The sequence below is a fragment of the Erpetoichthys calabaricus genome, chromosome 6, assembly GCF_900747795.2.
Source record: "Erpetoichthys calabaricus chromosome 6, fErpCal1.3, whole genome shotgun sequence".
Lineage (NCBI taxonomy): Eukaryota > Metazoa > Chordata > Cladistia > Polypteriformes > Polypteridae > Erpetoichthys > Erpetoichthys calabaricus.
Genome location: NC_041399.2, coordinates 85282234 through 85296730, shown reverse-complemented (window position 1 = coordinate 85296730; position 14497 = coordinate 85282234). Strand labels below are relative to the sequence as shown.

The 14497-nt window shown below is 42.4% G+C and overlaps 1 protein-coding gene across 3 annotated transcripts in view; it reads left to right on the top strand.

Annotated features, from left to right (window-relative positions):
- LOC114653460 (ubiquitin thioesterase otulin-like) overlaps positions 1-14497 on the top strand; it is an 82891-nt gene that overhangs the window by 60015 nt on the left and 8379 nt on the right. For all 3 annotated transcript variants that reach the window (XM_028803798.2, XM_028803799.2, XM_028803797.2), the window contains 2 exons: positions 8143-8268; positions 8787-9056. In XM_028803798.2, the coding sequence (XP_028659631.2) occupies positions 8143-8268; positions 8787-9056 (396 nt within the window). The remainder of the gene's footprint in view (positions 1-8142; positions 8269-8786; positions 9057-14497) is intronic.

The window sequence follows — 14497 nt, the reverse complement described above, 5'->3', positions numbered from 1 at the left end:
ACGAGGCTTGGCACAGAGCCCTGCCGGGAGACTGTAATGGCTGCAGGGGTCTGAGCCCAGTTAAAGGATTGGCTGTGTCTGTCAGAAGGACATTTTCTCAGGCTGGAGGATCCTGTTAGTGGTAAGCGGAGAAGATGTTGTTTTTTAGATTGATTTTTGCCCCTTGTTTTTATTGGATTTATTTACAGTATTTGACATTTTAACCTCCACTTTGCACATCATTTTATGGATTATTTAATTGAAGATATCTGCACTGCACTTTTGGATACTGTTCGTTTTATTGTTAAATGAAAGCACTTAGTATTTGCTACACCAACCTAGCATTCTAGCAGAATGGGCTACATAACACGCAAACTTGCTTGGTCCTGCAACTAGCATGTTATCTAAGGGCTCGTTTATACTTCATGCTCAGAACACATACACACACACATCATGGCTGCCACGTGTTCTCAGCGTTCATTTGATGTGTCCTCTGAGCAGGTCCTCAGAAATTAACGCGACGTGTGCACGAGTTGCAGTACCAGCAAAAAGTCGGGAGGCACAGTGTGCTAAAAGTTGGAATGTGTCATCAGAGTTTCTGTTTACTATCTACATGTGACAGAAAGCCGCTTTTCGGATCCTAGGAGATCGGTGTGCGCACTTCGATGTTTGATAATTGGTTTGATATGGTGAAGCAAAATGCCGACATACAGATGTATTCTTGGTGCTTTTATATTCAAGCGTCGCATATTCCCGATCGTAATGACACGATACATTTTAAAAGTCTCACATGCCGTCTTCTGTGACGTCTTTTTTTCTAGGGCTTCCTCTGGTCCTGACAGTAGCGGATCACCAGCAATAGATCACCACACTGAGCACATTAAATGTATGATATTCCAACTCTCTGCACATTTAGAATCCTTAGATTTATACTTGATATCACTTTCATGATGAAGAGCATTAAAATATGTATATTACATTTTACAGATAAATCGGTAATTTCGTTTAAATAATGAATACTGTTACACACAATAATTACACACATGGGGGTGACACAGTGGCGGAGCGTTAGGGCTGCTATCTCGCAGGGAGTGACGTCGCTGATATTCCCTGCCTGGAATTTCCATGTTTTCCTGCTGGGTTTCCTCAGTGTGCTCTAGTTTCCTTCCAAAGATATGCAGATTTGGGGATTTGGTGCCGCTAAAATAAAGCTAGTGTGTGTGTGTGTGTGCTTGTATTCACCTTGCGATGAGCTGAGGCCTCATCCAGGGATTGTTTCTCACTCGTGCCCAGTGCTTGCTGGAATGGACACATCCCTGGATTTAATCAATAAACATCCTTTTCAGAGGAATTGCGGTAAGGTGTCATCGGAATTTAATGGGTGTTCTAGGCAATTCACAACACAGAGAAGCCGAACCTGTTCTCACCATGATAATATCTTGTACTGCCACCTGGTGGATTCCTCCAGATTTACGTAAAGTATGCGCACAAGTATAAACAGTACAACGCTTGCGTAGCAGGAGCATCCGCTGAGCATGCGTCGCGTCTCGTGAAGTATAAATCCGGCCTAAGGGGACACTGAGGTCACTCTGCTGAAGCAGACCAATGAGTTTCTGATGTATGTTCAAAACTCTGCATGAGTTGGGTTAGCATTATTGAAAACTCTGTGGGAACAAGGATGCATGAAATCAAAGCAACACAGAAGTTGGTGGGTATGGGATTAAACTCTACAGAAGTGGATAGTAGTGAAAAATAACTTTAACAAAGTGTAGTGTAGAGTATAGTAGTTTTTATATTTCTGGCAGGTTAAGTGTCTTGCTAAACATCAGGATGGTGGAGACGGAACCAGCGACATTGTATTTTACAGTGAAACTGCTCAGTTATTGTACCATATTGTGCACCTATTTTAGTTATTTTTCAGCAGCATATGACTTGGAATTCTGTTAATTAGAAACTTTTAACTACTTTACCTAAAGGAATGAAAAAGAAACATATTATGTAATTGACATTGTTCTGCGCAAATATCTTGCTTCAGCTGCATATGATTAAAGCTTTATCTTGTTTTACAATTTGAATAACATTAATTAAATACAGCAATAATTTGCATCCCCACGATCTGAACCCGAGTGGTGTTTTGTTATTGGACTTCTGTGCTCATCACAGATTGTCCATAACAAACACCATGTTCAGGCATAGGGGTGTCCATATGTGCACCTGACACCAGGACACTCTAGGCCTCAGTTCGATGATCGACTTCGTGGTTGTGTCATCGGACTTGTGGCCACATGTCCTGGACACTCGGGTGAAGAGAGGGGCGGAGCTGTCAACTGATCACCACCTGGTGTTGAGTTGGCTTCGTTAGTGGGGGGGGATGCCGGTCAGGCCTGGTAGGCCCAAATGTATTGTGAGGGTCTGCTGGGAATGTCTGGCAGAGTTCCCTGTCAGAAGTAGCTTCAACTCCCACCTCCGGCAGAACTTTGACCACGTCCCAAGGGAGGTGGGGGGCATTGGGTCTGAATGGGCTATGTTCCGTGCCTTTGTTGTTGAGGTGGCTGACTGGAGCTGTGGCTGTAAGGTGGTCGGTGCCTGTTGGGGCGGCAATCCCCGAACCCGTTGGTGGACACTGGCGGTGAGGGATGCCATCAAGCTGAAGAAGGAGTCCTACAGGACCCTTTTGTCCTGTGGGACTCCAGAAGCGGCTAACAGGTACCGGCAGGCCAAGCGGAATGCGGCTTCGGTGGTTGCTGAGGCAAAAACTCAGGCGTGGGAGGAGTTTGGGAAGGCCATGTTAAATGACTTCCGGACGGCTTTGAGGAGATTCTGGTCCATCATCTGGCATCTCAGGAGAGGGAAGCAGTGCAGTGTCAACACTGTATATGGTGGAGATGGTGCGCTGCTGACACGACTCTGGACGTTGTGTGTTGGTGAGGGGAGTACTTCGAAGACCTCCTCAGTCCCACTAACATGTCTTCCAATGAGAAAGCAGTGCCTGGGGACTCGAAGGTGGTCAAAAAACTCTTTGGTGGCAGGGCCCCGGGGGTGGATGAGATAAGCCCGGAGTTCCTCAATGCTCTGGATGTTGTAGGACTGTCTTGGTTGACACTCCTCTGCAACATCACATGAACATCAGGGGCAGTGCCTCTGGATTGGCAGACTGGGGTGGTGGTCCCCCTCTTTAAGAAGGGGGACCGGAGGTTGTGTTCCAACTACAGAGGGATCACACTCCTCAGCCTCCCTGGAAAAGTCTATTTTGGGGTCCTGGAGAGGAGGGTCCATCAGATAGTCCAACCTCGGATTCAGGAGGAACAGTGTGGTTTTCGTCCTAGTCGTGGAACAGTGGACCAGCTCTGCACCCTTGGCAGAGTCCTGGTGGGTGCATGGGAGTTTGCCCAACCAGTCTACATGTGTTTTGTGGACTTGGAAAAGACGTTCGAATGTGTCTCTCGGGGAATCCTGTGGGGGGTGCTCCGGCAGTATGGGGTACCGAACCCTCTGACAAGGGCTGTTTGGTCCCTGTACAACCGGTGTCGGAGCTTGGTCCACATTGCCAGCAGTAAGTCAAACCCGTTTCCTGTGAGACTTGGACTCCGCCAGGCCTGCCCTTTGTCACTGATTTCTTTGTCACAGAATTTCTAGGCACAGCCAGGGCATTGAGGGGGTCCGGTTTGTTGGGCTCAGGATTGGGTCACAGCTTTTTGCAGATGATGTTGTCCTGTTTGCATCGTCAGGCCGTGATCTTCAGCTCTCTCTGGATCGGTTCGCAGCTGAGTGTGAAGTGGCTGGGATGCAAATCAGCACCTCCAAATCCGAGACCTTGGTTCTCAGCCGGAAAAGGGTGGAGTGCCCTCTCAGGATTGGGAGCGAGATCCTGCCCCAAGTGGAGGAGTTCAAGTATCTTGGGGTCTTGTTCACGAGTGAGGGAAGAATAGAGCGGGAGATCGACAGAGGTTCGGTGCGTGATCTGCAGTGATGCGGGCTCTGCATCGGTCTGTCGTGGTGAAAAAGGAGCTGAGCCGAAAGGCAAAGCTTACAATTTACCAGTCGATCTACGTTCCTACCCTCACCTATGGTCATGAGCTATGGGTAGTGACCGAAAGAACGAGACTGTGAATACAAGCTGCTAAAATGAGTTTCCTCCCCAGGGTGTCTGGGCTTTCCCTTAAAAATAGGGTGAGAAGCTCTGTCATCCAGGAGGAGCGCAGAGTAGAGCTGCTGCTCCTCCGCATCGAGAGGAGTCAGATGAGGTGGCTCGGGCATCTGATCGAGATGCCTCCTGGACGCCTCCCTGGTGAGGTGTTCCGGGCACGTCTAACCAAGAGGAGGCCCTAAGGAAGACCTCAAGTTGCTGCCCCCGCGACCCGATCTTGGATAAGCGGAAGAGAATGGATGAATGGATGGATAATTTACATTATAATGTACCAAGAAAAAGGATAAAATTTTAAGAGAGCTGAACAATTTGGGACAGTCCTGTTTTGAATACAGTGCCATTAGCATTTAATCACAATGAAATCATGTTCAGACTTAAGATCAAATTAATATGTAGTGTTATATACAAGTGCATCTCAAAAAATTAGAATATCATCGAAAAGTTAATTTATTTCAGTAATTCAATTCAAAAAGTGAAACTCATATATTATATAGATTCACTACACACAGAGTGATATATTACAAGGTTACAGAAAAATATCTGCTGCTTTGAAGGTCCCAATGAGCACAGTGACCTCCATCATCCGTAAGTGGAAGAAGTTCGAAACCACCAGGATTCTTCCTAGAGCTGGCCGGCCATCTAAGCTGAGTGATTGGGGGAGAAGGGCCTTAGTCAGGAAGGTGATCAAGAACCCGATGGTCACTCTGTCAGAGCTCCAGAGGTCCTCTGTGGAGAGAGGAGAACCTTCCAGAAGGACAACCATCTCTGCAGCAGTCTACCAATCAGGCCTGTATGGTAGAGTGGTCAGACGGAAGCCACTCCTTAGTAAAAGGCACATGGCAGCCCACCTGGAGTTTGCCAAAAGGCACCTGAAGGACTCTCGGACCATGAGAAAGAAAATTCTCTGGTGTGACTGCCAGGCGTCACGTTTGGAGGAAACCTGGCACCATCCCTACAGTGAAGCATGGTGGTGGCAGCATCATGCTGTGGGGATGTTTTTCAGCGGCAGGAACTGGGAGACTAGTCAGGATAAAGGGAAAGATGACTGCAGCAATGTACAGAGACATCCTGGATGAAAACTTGCTCCAGAGCGCTCTTGACCTCAGACTGGGCGACAGTTCATCTTTCAGCAGGACAACGACCCAAAGCACACAGCCAAGACATCAAAGGAGTGGCTTCAGGACAACTCTGTGAATGTCCTTGAGTGGCCCAGCCAGAGCCCAGACTTGAATCCGATTGAACATCTCTGGAGAGATCTTTAAATGGCTGTGCACCGACGCTTCCCATCCAACCTGATGGAGCTTGAGAGGTGCTGCAAAGAGGAATGAGCGAAACTGGCCAAGGATAGGTGTGTCAAGCTTGTGGCATCATATTCAACAAGACTTGAGGCTGTAATTGCTGCCAAAGGTGCATCGACAAAGTATTGAGCAAAGACTGTGAGTACTTATGTACACGTGATTTCTCATTTTTTTTATATTTAATAAATTTGCAAAAACCTGAAGTAAACTTTTTTCACGGTGTCATTTTGGGGTGTTGTGTACAGAATTCTGAAGAAAAAAATGAATTTAATCCATTTTGGAATAAGGCTGTAACATAACAAAAGGTGGAAAAAGTGATGCACTGTGAATACTTTCTGGATGCAGTGTAACTTATTTATAACATGAGGATAATAGAAAATGGATGTAGAAGGGGCCTGAGTTGCCTCAAAAGCTTGCATATTGTAATCTTTTTAGTTAGCCAATAAAAGGTGTCATTTTGCTTGGCTTTTCTCTACGTTCATAATGGCTAACACGGTACAACACCCTAGTACTAGAAAGTGCAGTAAACTGAAGGAAAAGCTACATAAATATTTGGTGCAACCACACTTCGCCTTAAAATCAGCAGCACTTGCACGCAGGTTATAAAGGTTCTTGTGTGGTAGATTGTTCCAAGCCTCTTGGAGAAATTGCCACAGCTCCACTACAGACACTAGCTGACCTCTGTGGGGACCATACCATGCCATTTTTTTTACAGGATTCCCTCTTTCTCATTTACTGTATCTGCAAATAGTTTTTATGATTTTGATTGTGTGTTATGGTCATTTTCATGCTGCAGAATAATGCTGGGTCTGACCACCCCACCTCCCTGATGGTATTGCATGGTGGAAAAGAATCTGCCTCTTCTTATCAGCAGTGAGGGAGCCATGAATTGAAATTAAATCTCCATTTGTGGAAATGCAGGGAACCTCCACTGTGTTTCTTAGTTGTTTGCAGACATTCATTTATGCACTGTTCTTCAGCCCTTTGGCAGACAAACTGCCTTTTGTTAGAACCAAAAATTTCAAATTTTGACTCATCAGTTCTTATCAGCTTCTGTCATTTTTCTTCACCTATGTCCTTGAGTTTTAGTGTATAGGTTAATCAGTTGGCTTTTTTGTTGCCTTTTTTGTTGACACCCTTCCTTGAACACCAATTCTGATAAAACTGTTCTGCACAGTGAATGGGTGAACAAGGGTGCCAGTGGTTTATACCAATTCTGAGCTGATAGCAGTGCTGAATATTTTTCAGTTTTGAAAGGAAAGTATGCTGGATGTATTTTTCATTTGCTGCACTGTGTTTGTGGTCCTCAACCTTGTCTGTCAATGTTGTGATTTTATGAAAAAGTTTTATGAGATTATTGCTTTTAACCTCCTTCCAAAATTACATTGGCTGTGAAAGTTCCTTGTATATCCTTTAATACTTTATATTAGAAGTTATATTATATATACTTTATATTGGAACTTAATATTAGAACTTTGGTAAATACTAACCTTGACCATATTTAATATATTGCTTATTTAAATATATTGTTTGTTATTTAGCATATAACATAGTTTATTTTCAGATTACAATAAAACCATTATTTTTTGTAAATATTCGCTTATGTATTTAACTCTAGTACTCCAGTATTGGATCTTTTGCTGCCATAAATATATTTCTGACGTTCGAGTTAAGAAGTACAGTAATCCCTCCTCCATCGCGGGGTTGCGTTCCAGAGCCACCCGCGAAATAAGAAAATCCGCGAAGTAGAAACCATATGTTTATATGGTTATTTTTATATTGTCATGCTTGGGTCACAGATTTGCGCAGAAACACAGGAGGTTGTAGAGAGACAGGAACGTTATTCAAACACTGCAAACAAACATTTGTCTCTTTTTCAAAGTTTAAACTGTGCTCCATGACAAGACAGAGATGACAGTTCAGTCTCACAATTAAAAGAATGCAAACATATCTTCCTCTTCAAAGGAGTGCGTGTCAGGAGCAGAGACTGTCATAAAGACAGAGAAAGCAAACAAATCAATAGGGCTGTGAAGCTTTTAAGTATGCGAAGCACAAAGCTGTTGAAGGCGGCAGCTCACACCCCCTCCGTCAGGAGCAGGGAGAGAGAGAGAGAAAGAGAGAAAAACAAACATGCAAAAATCAATACGTGCCCTTCGAGCTTTTAAGTATGCAAAGCACCATGCAGCATGTCCCTTCACTAAGCAGCTGCACAGAAGGTAGCAACGTGAAGATAATCTTTCAGCATTTTTAGACGAGCGTCCGTATCGTCTAGGTGTGCGAACAGCCCCCCTGCTCACACCCCCTACGTCAGGATCAGAGAAAGAACAAGAGAGAGAAAGAGAAAAGTAAGTTGGGTAGCTTCTCAGCCATCTGCCAATAGCGTCCCTTGTATGAAATCAACTGGGCAAACCAACTGAGGAAGCATGTACCAGAAATTAAAAGACCCATTGTCCTCAGAAATCCGCGAACCAGCAAAAAATCCGCGATATATATTTAAATATGCTTACATATAAAATCCGCGATAGAGTGAAGCCGCGAAAGGCGAAGTGCGATGTAGCGAGGGATCACTGTATTCTAATTTTCATATAACTAATTTTGTCCACATGGTGGCCATAAAATCAACATAATTCTGGTTGTGAATTTTTTTTGTTCAGTGTAGGTACCACAATGAACAACACATAATACAAATGATTAAATACTCTGTTTCTGTCTCTTCAGCTTCCTCTAAAATTAGGTGCAGATAACAAGTGGATTGAGCAGTGGAGACTTCCACATGCTCATCAAAGCCAAAATAGAAATTTCAAAGATATCATCTTGGAATGTTTGGAGCTTTTAAAGAAAAAGGTGGGAACTTTTGCACTTCTCATTTCTTAGATGATTTTCTTAAACATTACATTATGAAATGAAAGCAACTGCATTTCATAATGAGCTATGCCAATCATTACCCTGTCAAGGCAATTGAACTAATTTCAGTTTGATATTGCAAAAAAAAGATATGGTTTACCTCAGTTACACTTCTATTATCTGTTTCATTCAATCTGTTCCAGCTCTTAGTCCAAATATCATCTTACCTCTACATGTAGCACTTTATTTCTGATTATAAATGGATAATAAATGGATTTATACACTGCCTTCTGTGCTGCATTTTAAGAGTCAGATATAGTTATTAACATATCTGCTAATGTAAGGAGCTATGTAGAACCTAAAATGTCATCATAGGAGTAATGCTGATGTGTTTATGGTCTATAAGCTGTAGCCTAATAAAGATAATTAAATGAGATCATGAAAAGTCTTTGTCTACATGCTTACTTGCTAAACTAGTTTGTTCATCTAATGGTAACGCTATTCTTACTTACCTACAGTGGGAAGAAGTTGTGCTGTTACCTACAGTAGAAGACAAAGAAACGGCATGTGACGAGATTTTCAGAAATGGAGATGAAGAGAACAGTTTGCTGGAAGCTATAAAATTTCTGATGCTTGGAACTGCAATTGAGCTATATAATAATATGCAACAGGACAAAGAAGTGCCCCTTTTCTGTTGGCTTTTATTTGCAAGAGATACCTCCAAAACCCCCTGCTCTTTTCTCATAAACCACCTTAATCATGTGGGATTGTCTGGTGGGCTTGAACAGGTGAGAAGTGACATTTTTTATCTTAATATTAGTTGAGACTTTTCTGAAAGCTTATTGATTGCTTGTTTGTTTGTTTGTTTATTTATTCATTAGTTACTGTAGTGAAAAAGTATTTGCCACTTATTCAATATATGCATCATTTTATAGTTTTTTTTTTGTCACAGTGAATTGGGATAAATTGTTTTGTGAGTTGTAGTAGAGAATTTGTATTAGTAAGTTGGAGAAAAATGTCTGTTTCTTCTTCCAAGGCAATCAAATGTATAATTTGAGGTGTGAAGAATGTTTGTTCTAGTAAAACTTGTTGCAGTTAAGGAATGTTTCAAATATTTTGATCAACAATAAGGTCTTATTGAGGCCAGAAATGTCCTGTATTGACAGAATTGCCTCTTACTGTTAGGGTGTAGCTTTCACCACTCAGCTTCAAGAGGGGCATTGTACTGCTATAGAAAATCTGGCAGTCTCTTGAAAACAAAGGCTACAAGTTTGCAGAGCATTACAATGCTGTTTCAAGAGTTATGGTACTCTGCACAACCACAGTTAGGGCAAGACGTAACATTTTTTTGAACTCTCTGAGAATTCTGGAGATCTTTAAACATTTCTTGACTTAGCTAGCTAAGATCACTGCTAACATGTCCATTATCCAAAAAAGGCAAGTAGGATGCATAACATATTAGCAAGGCAGAAAAATGAGAACACAAGTGTTTACCTCCTATTTTCTGTAATGCATCTGGATAACCCTCAGGATCTGGAGCAAAAGTGGAATGTGTTCTCGTGTGCATTTTGTACTGAAGGTTGATTACTCAGCTCATTTCAGACTTGCTTAATTTCCATCTTTACCATCAAAAGCTCAAAAGTTAGTAAGCTTTTTAGAGTAAAGTATATGCTGTAGGGCTAGCTATCAGGACTGATGTCCCAGTTCAGTTCAATTTCAATTCACAATTTCCCAACTTGATTCAGTATCGATTTTATCTTGATGGAATTAGCATGCACTGATATATTTGAAGTGCTGGCTTTTTTAGTGGTTGCTTAACCATGCATAAAGAACATTATATTAATGTTACAAATTTCATTAACATTTTATTTGAAGGGTGTCTACATAGTGACTTCATAACATATGCATAAGCATGGAATGACATTTAAGAAGCAATGCTTGATTAGTAAAGAACAGTTAACATCAGTATTTGCAAGAGATGGAACAAAATATTATTGCTGTTTATTAAAAAAAAAAAATTCACAGTACTGCACTCAATCAAAATTCACCACGATTTAACTAAAATGCATCTCCACATCCACGCATATTATAGAGTATTCCTTGTTTTAATGCAATGCAATCACATCTATTTTATAAAACATCTATATCATCTTGTGAATATAGTGGTATTCAAAAGTTTGGGCACCCTTGCTTAAAATTTATTTTACTGTGAGTGGATAAATGAGCAGAAGATGAACTGCTTACCAAATGGCATAAAGTTAAAGATGACATATTTTTATATTTCTTTTCAGCATTTCATGCATGATTAGTGTATTGTTTTTGTTTTGTACAATTATACAGTGAAAATTGGAAAGGAGCACCATGCAAAGGTTTGGGCACCCCAAGATATTTGAGGTCTCAGATAATTTTTACCAAGATCTCAGACCTTAATTAGCTCGTTAGGTCTATGGCTCATTCACAGTCATCACGGGAAAGCCCAGGTGATACAAATTGCAAAGATGTATAAATTCTCTGACTTCTCAAACTTTGTCCCAACAATCTGCAGCCATGGGCTTCACTGAGCATTTTCCTAGCACTCTGAAAAATAAAATAATTGATGCTCACAAAGCAGGAATAGGCTACAAGAAGATAGCAAAGCATTTTTATGTAGCTGTTTCCACAGTTCATAATGTTAGTAAGAAATGGTGGTTAACAGGAATGGTGGAGGTCAAGTTGAGGTCTGGAACACCAAGAAATCTTTCTGAAAAAACTGATCATTGGATTGCTAGAAAGACCAATAAAAATGTTTGACAGCAACAGACCTTCAGAAAGAATGTAGAGTGGTGGTGCACTTTTCTACTCTGTAGTGACACCTGAACAAATATGATAGAGGCAACAGAAGAAAACCTTTCCTGTGTCCTAGGTACTTTGCTTTGCTTTTAGCATTAGTTGTTACTTTTGACAGGTTTGGCAAGAATGTTGGTTTAGTTTGATCCATCACACGCATGGCACTTTAAAGCTGAGGTACCTGACTTGTGTCCACTGTATGTTAGCACATTTATTGCAACAAGTAAATGGCACTTGGTTGCCAGTGCCATTGATAACAATTGAAAATGACTGCCAAATGTCAGACTTCCCTTTACTGAGTTTTGCAGTCTTGTATTCCTTTTTTAGTGCTGTTCGTTGTGGATGTAAGGCTTTATCAGGACACTGCAATCTTCAGAAGGCTGCATGCGAGACAGTATATGCATGCATACTAATTGCTTAGGCAAATGAATTGTATGAATTATTTATATATACAGTGATACCTTGACTTACGAGTGTCCCAACTAACGAGTTTTATGAGATACGAGCAGTCTCTTGGCCGATTTTTTGCTTTGAGTTGAGAGCTAAAATTTGGGTTACGAGCCAGCTTCAGATACCCCAGCCCACCGCTAGCATGTGCAGCTCGCCACAGTGAACGCCCCAACATCCCGTGACTCACTCGTTCACTTTAAACAGTTAGCTCGCAGTGGAAACTTCAGTGTTGTGCTCGCAGTTATTTTGCAAAGCTTTGTTTTTCCAACTATGGGTCCGAAGAAAGTGAGTGCGAAGGACAGTGCAGAGAAGAAGAAGTGGATGATGTCCATTGAATTAAAGAAAGAAATTATTGAAAAACATGAGCAAGGTGTGCGTGTAGTCGATTTGGCGAAGCAGTACGAGCGTAGCACTTCTACAATCTGCACCATACTGAAGCAGAAGGACTCGATAAAGGCTATAACGCCAGCCAAGGGCGTTAAAATCATTTCTAAGCAGTGGACATCTATCCATGAAAATATGGAGAAGCTGCTGATTGTGTGGTTGATGGAGAAGCAGCTCGCAGGAGATACCGTGACGGAGGCTATAATCTGCGAGAAGGCACAAGCGATTTACACAGATTTGCAGCAGCAGACCCCAGGCACTTCAACAGACGAGGCATCGGGCGAGCTGTTTAAAGCCAGTCGGGGCTGGTTCGAGAATTTTAAAAAGAGGACCGGCATTCACTCCGTTGTCACGCATGGTGAGGCAGTGAGTGCGGATATAAAGGCAGCTGAGGATTACCTCAAAACTTTTGCAGGAGTTATAGCGGCCGAAGGATACATCCCCCAGCAAGTCTTCAATTGTGATGAGACAGGACTCTTCTGGAAGAAGATGCCAAGGAGGACTTATATAACAGCAGAGGAGAAGAGGGTGCCTGGCCACAAACCCATGAAGGACAGGCTAACCCTCGCACTGTGCGCCAATGCGAGCGGCGACTGCAAGATTAAGCCACTGCTCCATTTATCATTCAGAAAACCTCAGAGCCTTTAAGTCACAAAAGATTATGAAAGAAAGACTGCAGGTTATGTGGAGGGCAAACCCAAGGGCGTGGGTCACCAGGTAGTTCTTTGTGGAGTGGGTGAATTTGGTCTTTGGTCCCGACGTTAAAAAATATCTCCAGGAAAATAACCTACCTCTGCTCATCGAGGAGCACTCTGAAGAACTGACAACGGAGGAGCTAAAGGAGCTACAGATGCAGCAGCACACGGAGGTTTTGCAAGAAATAAGTGACGTGGAGGAAGTTATCTCTACAAGTGAGATAAAGGAAATGTTGGCAATGTGGGAGACATTTTCAGACTTTATTCAAAAGAAACACCCAGAAAAAGTTTCAACTGGGTGCGCGACTGCGCTATTTAATGACACTTGCATGACTCATTTTAGAAACATTCTGAAAGGGAGGATGAAACAGACCTCATTGGACAAGTATTTTTTGAAAACCCCTGCAGATGAAAGTGAGGAAGGTGCGGCGAAAAGGGCAGAAATCAGTGAATAACATTCAGTTCAGCCTTTCTCCACCACCTCCGTCAGCATTTTCAACTCGTCTGATCTCCAAGGTAAATGCTGTATATTATACATTGTACACTGTACTGTACTTAATAAAACCAGTTTATTGCAGTACATTCTATTGTATTGTGTTTTTTACAATATTTGTTATTTATAAGTATATTTTTCTTATTTAAAAACATGTAACAATAAAATTGTAGTGTTTTTTGGGGGTCTGGAACGGATTAATGACATTTCAATTCATTCAATGGGGAAAATTGTTTTGAGATAGTATTTTGACATGCAAGCTCGGTCACAGAATGAATTAAACTCAAGGTATCTCAAGGTATCACTGTATATAAAACACATCAGATCTCAATGGGAAAAAAAAAATCATGCTGTACTGATTTGGACTGGGTAATGTGTTAGGAACGAAAGGATGCCACATTGTTTGATGGAAATGAAAATTATCAACATACAGAGGGCTGAATTCAAAGACGCCTTGAAAATCAAAGTGAAAAAATGATGTGGCAGGCTAGTCCATTTTGCCAAAATTTCATTGTAGCAACTCAAAATCGAATCGTACTCAGTAGTTTGTATGGCTTCCACGTGCTTGTATGCATGTCTGACAACATCGGGGCATGCTTCTAATGAGATGATGGATGGTGTCCTGGGGGATCTCCTCCCAGATCTGGACCAGGGCATCACTGAACTCCTGGACAGTCTGAGGTGCAACCTGGCATTGTCGGATGGACCGAAACATAATGTCCCAGAGGTGTTCTATTGGATTTAGGTCAGGTGAGTGTGGGGGCCAGTCAATGGTATCAATTCCTTCATCCTTCAGGAACTGCCTGCATACTCTCACCACACGAGGCCGGGCATTGTCGTGTACCATAGGGACTGACAATGGGTCCAAGGATTTCATCCTGATACCTTATGGCAGTCAAGGTGCCATTGTCTAGCCTGTAGAGATCTGTGCATCCCTCCATGGATATTCCTCTCCAGACCATCACTGACCAACCGCAAAATCGGTCATTCTGAACAATGTTACAGGCAGTATAATGTTCTCCACAGCTTCTCCAGACCCTTTCACGTCTGTCATATGTGCTCAGGGTGAACCTGCTCTCATCTCTGAAAAACACAGGGTCACCAGTGATGGACCTGCCAATTCTGGTATTCTATGGCAAATGCCAATTAAGCTCCACGGTGCCAGGCAGTGAGCACAGGGTCCACTAGAGGACGTCGGGCCCTCAGGCCACCCTCATGAAGTCTGCTTCTGATTGTTTGGTCAGAGACCAGTGGCCTGCTGGAGGTCATTTTGTATGGCTCTGGTAATGCTCATCCATTTTCTCCTTGCCCAAAGGAGCAGATAACGGTCTTGCTGATGAGTTAAGGACCTTTTGCGACCCTGTCCAGCTTCAGGCAATGA